Raw genomic sequence first — 6,487 nt, forward strand, 5'->3', positions numbered from 1 at the left:
TCCTAATGATTGTAAGTTCTCACTTGATTTCCCAAATGCTGCTAAATAGAAGACATGAAATTCATAGAAATTTCTGTTTTTTACTTTTAACTTCCAGGCTGAAGAACAGTTGAGAATTGTTGAAGAACAAAGAAAGATTCATGAGGAAAGGATGAAACTAGAACAAGAACGACAACGTCAACAAAAAGAAGAACAAAAAATTATCCTGGGCAAGGGGAAGTCCAGGCCCAAACTGTCCTTCTCATTAAAAACCCAGGATTAAATTGTAAACTGAACTTTTTACAAAGAAACATGGAAAAACTTTGTATTGTAGCTTCATGTTGAAGTGGTTTTTTTTGTTTTGTTTTGTTTTTGTTTTTTTAATTTGGAAAATCTGGAAAGTTAGCTTGTTCTAATAGGGGCTATGCTCTGCAATTCCACCCCCTCCCTTAACTTCCATTAAGTCAAATCCTTATCAGATCATTATTGTCTTCTAAAAGTGATATATTTTTCACCCGTTTGGATTCTATATTAGTGGTCTGAAGAAGAACAGATCACTTTATAAACTGTGGGTGGTCTGATAAGGTTTTTACTGAACCACGGACTTCAGAGTTATACTCTGTTTACTACATCATAATGCTGGTTTTGCTGACTTTTTGTTTTTTTATATATTTATAAAAAAAGAAAAAGTTAGTAATTGCATTGGAAGCTCCCAGGGTGTTGCTGGACCTATGTGGTGTATTGTTAAGCCAGTGTCCTCATGATACTGTTGCTCTTGATGTTCCCGATACAGGTAAGGAAACAGTTGGTCAGCTCTAATACAAAATATATATACAGTTCAGTATTGTCTCTGTTCAGTTTGTTTTTATTTCATTGACAAAATCAAACCAGCATTCCCCATTGTGTAAATAAATGATTTTGCTGAATAAAGTAAAGTCTTAAATTCATATGTCGAAGCAATTTTTTTTAAAGTTATGTTAAGTCTTAAAGAGGGTGGTTTACTTTTTGATGGTCAACAATTTAGAAATCCAAGAACTATGCTATACTTCCTCTCATTTATACTTTTAACATAGGATTTATATGTGCATTAAATATACTTGTGAATTAGTATTTAATGGCTATTTTTACAAATATCTCATTTATGCTGATATAGCAATTATGACATCAGTATTACCTTTAAGAAAGACTAAGCACCCGGAAAAAGATTTAAATTCTCAAACCTGTGCCTCTGTTTTAGGATATAAGTATTATCAAAACAAATTATACTTAAAGACTAGGAAAATGCTTCTAAAAATTTATAGAATCCTAGATTATTTTCAAAGTGGGCCATCAGAAAGAACTTAGCTTTGTATTTTCACAAGAGGCTCAGGTAGTCAAGTCATCTTCAGTGTAGGGTACTTGCACGTTTATTTTGGAGACAAACATTTAAACTTTTACGAGCTTTTGTTTTGCTTTTGCATGTGGTATGGATGACTTATACACTAGAATCTTCCTCATTTATCTTTACATATGTTTCTTTTAAGTCTGCTGGTATTAAAACATTCAAGAAAAGGATATGGATATAAAAATGCTACCTGAGATGCATAAACGTCATCAAAGTAGAGAAAATGTTCTCTAATATTTTTGAGACAGTTTGATGAGTCTTTAAAAGTGAAAACATAATGGGATGACTAAATAATAGATTATTTTGTGTGTGCATGCTAAGAAAAATGCTGTTGCTTTAGTTTGAGCTCTTCAATGAGTCTAATTGTAAGGAACAATAAAATCAGTTTACATATCTTTAAAGATAGAATTTAAATAGGCATGAACTGTAGTGAGAACTGACTTTTAGTAAACATGAAACTTAACTACTCTAAAACATTCACTTTATATACCTTAAGAATATAGGTTGCTTTCAAATCATTTTTCAACCTCTAAATATAGGTTAGCTCTAATTTCATGGTTCTTAAATTTTTTTTAATGTAAAATTTTTTTGGTACAGATCCATTGTTCCTAAGTTGTGTATTTAAGTTTCGGGAAATGTTTATTTAAAAATTGTTTTGCTATACAAGTGTTTTAAGCATTGTATCTAAGAGAGTAGCCTGGACTTAAAATATTTGAAATCAGCTTATGCGTGCCTTTTAATTTTTAAAAAATTTCTTACTGCCACATATGGTGTGAAATCACAGTAAGTTGCTTAGTGACATATTGCAGTATCAGCTTGCTGTTGGAGACTCACATCAGATATTGAAATTGTTCCTTATCAGGCTACAGGAAAGAAGTTGTCATTGTTAAAATACCCAATCTTTTCTGTGCTACAACAATGTTTAATAATTTGTTTTCTTCATTTGTTTCCACTGCCTTTGTGTATAAATTATAAAAGTTCAAATTCTCTCAGTCTATTAGCAATTCAGATGTTTTCTAATTTATTAAATATGCCTTTATTCACAATTTGTTTTTTTTAGATTATTAGTGCATTATAGAATTAACTAATGACTGTTTATTTTTATTACAGTATTTAAAATATGTAGTTATTGCCATTTATATTGTGGAGTTTGCAGAATTAAATCAGTTATATAAACTAAAACTTTAAATTAGCTTGGTGTGAGGACTCTTTAATGTTTGCAAAGAGGGGAAGGGGTTTGTATTTAAAGATTTAATACTCCAGTTTCCCTTATGAAGATATAGCCAATTAGGCTGTTTCTGTCCTCAGTTAAATAATGAATCATTTAATTGTGCTAGTATATTAACATAGCTTTTTTCTATGGCCATCAGTACCTTAAGAATTTTCAGTGGTTTTGTACTTTTTAATTTTATAAAGTAAAGTGAGCATAGAATCCTGGCTAGTTGCACATTATGTCATTTCTAATGTTTCATTTTATAGTAAGAATCCTCCATTTATCATTAACTAAAATTTCTCTAAAGTTGTTACTATTAACTAGAGCTTCTTTTTTCAATTGTCCCATTTCTCTGTTCCTTTATACTCAGAACCATTCATTTGTTTTGTGTTCTGGCCATAAGAAATTCTGAAGACAGGATATCTTATTTTTTGAGACTTGCCACTCCCTCCAGAAGTTTTACAAACACTCAAATACTAGTGTTGTTATTTAGTGAAAGGACCACTTAAGGTAAAAGAATAAGGACCTCAATCTAGAAATTGATAATAGGTGCTGAAAGCCCAAGCAGTTGGCCACACTTTTTCATTTGTTGAATTGCCAGTTAACAGTGGTCTTGATTACTTCGCTTTTACCTTTGTTATTCATGTTTGTTTACTCTCATGTTTTTGTTTTGTTTTTAACACCCAGTACATAATTGTGGAGTTGTTAGTGGTGTAGTAATCTAGAACAGTGGTCCTCCAACTTTTTTGGCACCAGAGACTGATGCTCCTATGAGAATCTAATGCCTGATCTGAGGTGGAGTTGAGGCAGTGATGTTAGCGCTGGGTAGTGTCTGCAAAAACATAAAGCTTTGCTCACGTGCTGTGCGGCTCAGTTCCTAACAGGCCACGGACCAGTACCAGCCTGCGGCCCGGGGGTTGGGGACCTTTTTTAAAAGATTTGCATTTGCTGTTACGCTGCACTATACATTTTGTAGCAGATTGACATTGGTTTTCAGATGATTAGATCCACTGCCTGATCTATTACATCATATATATCTGTAGTTACTAGAGTAACTGATTTGCAGCTAGTAAACAATGGAAGGGGACACAGGAGACATAATATCAATTAAAATTGTGTGTGTTTGTGTGTGAGAGAGTGACCGAACTTCATTGGAAGTCGTTTGGAAATAATGTTCTTGCGGCTCCAGTGGTTTGATCAGAGGGTTTTGGAAGAGTTATATATTTTATACATATTTCTTTAGTCATTCTTTACCTGAAACTAGTAAGTAAAAAAAAAAAAAAATCATCAATGACCTGGAAGTTTCACTATCACTCAGGCAAAGGTGCATGTGTATTTAATAGTGTCAGTATATTTTCTAAGGTTAGTACACACTTGATGACTAAACCTGGCTTTATTAGGGTTAAAATAAAATGGATTTGTACTTTGTATACATTTGGATGGTTTCTTTCACTTTCCAGGCTTTCACTATGGATTAAAAGACAACATAAGGAATATTTAATTGCAGCTGGATCTAAGTGATGTTGAATCTCATTGTAAAATGGGTTAATAGGGAGCAAAAATGGTTTTATAGACCATTATAAGAGAGCTGCTATCTCATGAATGCTGTCAGAAATAGTCTTTGTATGTTTAGAGCAGATTTTAACTTTGTTATGCAGTGTCTGTAGATACATATGTCTATATCACATCAGTCCATAAAGTGGGAATACTGTTTATAAAAGTTCAAGTATTGCAACTGAGTGATAAAATCAAAACTGCACAGCAAGCTTATTATCTGCTCGTTTATCTCCACCAAACTACCTAATCCAGTTTGGAATGATGCCTCGAGATTGGCTGGTCCTCTAAACCTGTTAGTTTGCAAATAAAGAAATGAAGTTTCATGCCAGGTGCCCAAGCTAGTTGGAGCCATAACTATTCTTTCCACATGTGCTGCTTTTCATTAATAACATTAAAGCAATGACAGATTGAGTTAGAGATTTAAGTGACTACTGTAGTGGAAAATAATGGTATTTTGTTTCCACAAATAACATGTTATGGTCATTAAGGTATGAGTTGTCACTCAACTCAAAGGGAAAATTTTTTGACCAAGAGCCCAATGTAATAACTAATACTTTTCCTAGCCAACTCATAAGTACATTTAAGATGCTTCATTTTGTAATCAATTTTAGAAGCTGATAGATGGGGCAGGAGTGAATGGCAAACTTCATATAAGAAATGGTTCTATGCATGTTTCAATAGGTCTTCCCCAGTAAATTGAGCAAAATGTCATTTGCAAAAGAGTTCTAGAACCTTCCATGACAAATAAACATGCAGTGCAAGAAAAAAGTTTTGGTAGAGGCATACAGCTACATAGAAAGTTCATGGTTTAGACAACATTTAATCATGTATATAAAATTTCAGTAATTTTCCCGTAATGTTATATTTAGATGAGGCTTTTTGTTTTTACAGAAGTTATGTTAAAATATCTTTTGAAGTACTTATTAGAATTGATGGATTACTGTACAAGGAATATATAAGAAACAGCCATAAGTTCTAAAGATCAGCACATGCCCAGCAATTTAAAGGGGCAGAAACATAACAAGGTGAATTTACTTGGGCAAAATTGCCCTCTTGTTTTTTAAACTGGAATTATCAAACATTTTCCACCTCATTTGACATTCAAGTATTTCTCTCTACATTTTTATAATCACCTCTGAAATTCCCAATTTTTTTAAACTTGACTTTTAGAAACTTCTTAACTCTGGAAACTGAAGTAACTTCCTCTACTGAAATAAAATTATACTTTTTGCTCTGTTAATGTGTTGGTAAAATTACAGATTTTCAAAAATAACCATGTTTCTCCAACAATTTAATTGGAAAATGAAGTCCAAATACAAAGAGGTATCAAATAGAAGAGATTGATTCTTCTTGGTTTGGCATGTTAAAAATTTTAACTTTGTCTTATACATGCCTATATGACTTATTTTTTTTTGCCTGGCATAACATATGTACAATAGTAGAAACAAGTGGCTTGAGGTGATGCTTTTAATCACTGAAATTACTATCTAAACAGCAGAACATTAGCATCATGAAGGTGCTACTGCTGATGCCTTTCACCTAGTCTCTATAGCTAATTATTCCATATTTACTGAAATTAATGATGCATATTCACATTATAGCTACACGATAATCTTTTGTAGAGGATTTTATTTTTTGGTCAAATATCGTTTAAAAGTTGGAAGCATTTTAAAATGTTTAAGAGAATATTCGATTTACTGAAAATGGAAGCCAGGGTTATTTTTGGACAGTGCAAATTTCCTTTATTTCCTCTGGTTTACTTGAAGAGGATGTAGGAGCTAAGAGGTCAAACAAATTTCACAATATAAGTTCGCTAAATGTGAAACATGGTACTGAGATACTCAGTTTTAGTTCTTTTAAAAGATCATTAAGCTAGCTTTACATTAAGTTTCAAATGAATTGCTTAAATGTTTCTAGCTTATTAAAAAGAACTCCTTTTTGACCCTTGTGAAATTACGAATAATACTGCCTGTCCTTTCCTGGTTTTTCAGTCCTCCTGGGAATCTGCTGATGACTTCGAATCAGTTTACTATCTTTAAGTCTTAAAAATTATTTCCTCAAATGTGAGACTTATTTAAAACTAGCAATTGCAAAATATTATGTTTTCTTCTCTTAAAGATCAACTTGAAATAATTTTATTTGCCACCTCGCGTAACTTAGTGTTTTCTGTCTTAAACTAGTCTTTGCAAATTTTTAACACCCTCAGTTGAAATGAACATTAATTTATGGTTAATGTTTCAAAAAATGAGTACTTAATGAACTATGAAATCTTCAAAAGTTGTTAAAGAAGAGTGGAAGAGCAACGAATCTAAATGAAATTTTTTAAAACCTATTTTCTCAAATTTAGCTTAATA

At 32.2% G+C, this 6,487-nt stretch overlaps 1 protein-coding gene across 1 annotated transcript in view; it reads left to right on the forward strand.

Annotated features, from left to right (window-relative positions):
- Positions 1 to 926, forward strand: part of ARGLU1 (arginine and glutamate rich 1) — a 22,367-nt gene extending 21,441 nt beyond the window's left edge. The window contains exon 4 of the mRNA XM_011363184.1: positions 98 to 926. Within this exon, the coding sequence (XP_011361486.1) occupies positions 98 to 262 (165 nt within the window). The 3' untranslated portion in view covers positions 263 to 926. The remainder of the gene's footprint in view (positions 1 to 97) is intronic.
- Positions 927 to 6,487: the final 5,561 nt, after the last annotated feature.

This window comes from Pteropus vampyrus, unplaced genomic scaffold (genome assembly GCF_000151845.1).
Source record: "Pteropus vampyrus isolate Shadow unplaced genomic scaffold, Pvam_2.0 Scaffold83, whole genome shotgun sequence".
In the NCBI taxonomy this organism is placed as follows: domain Eukaryota; kingdom Metazoa; phylum Chordata; class Mammalia; order Chiroptera; family Pteropodidae; genus Pteropus; species Pteropus vampyrus.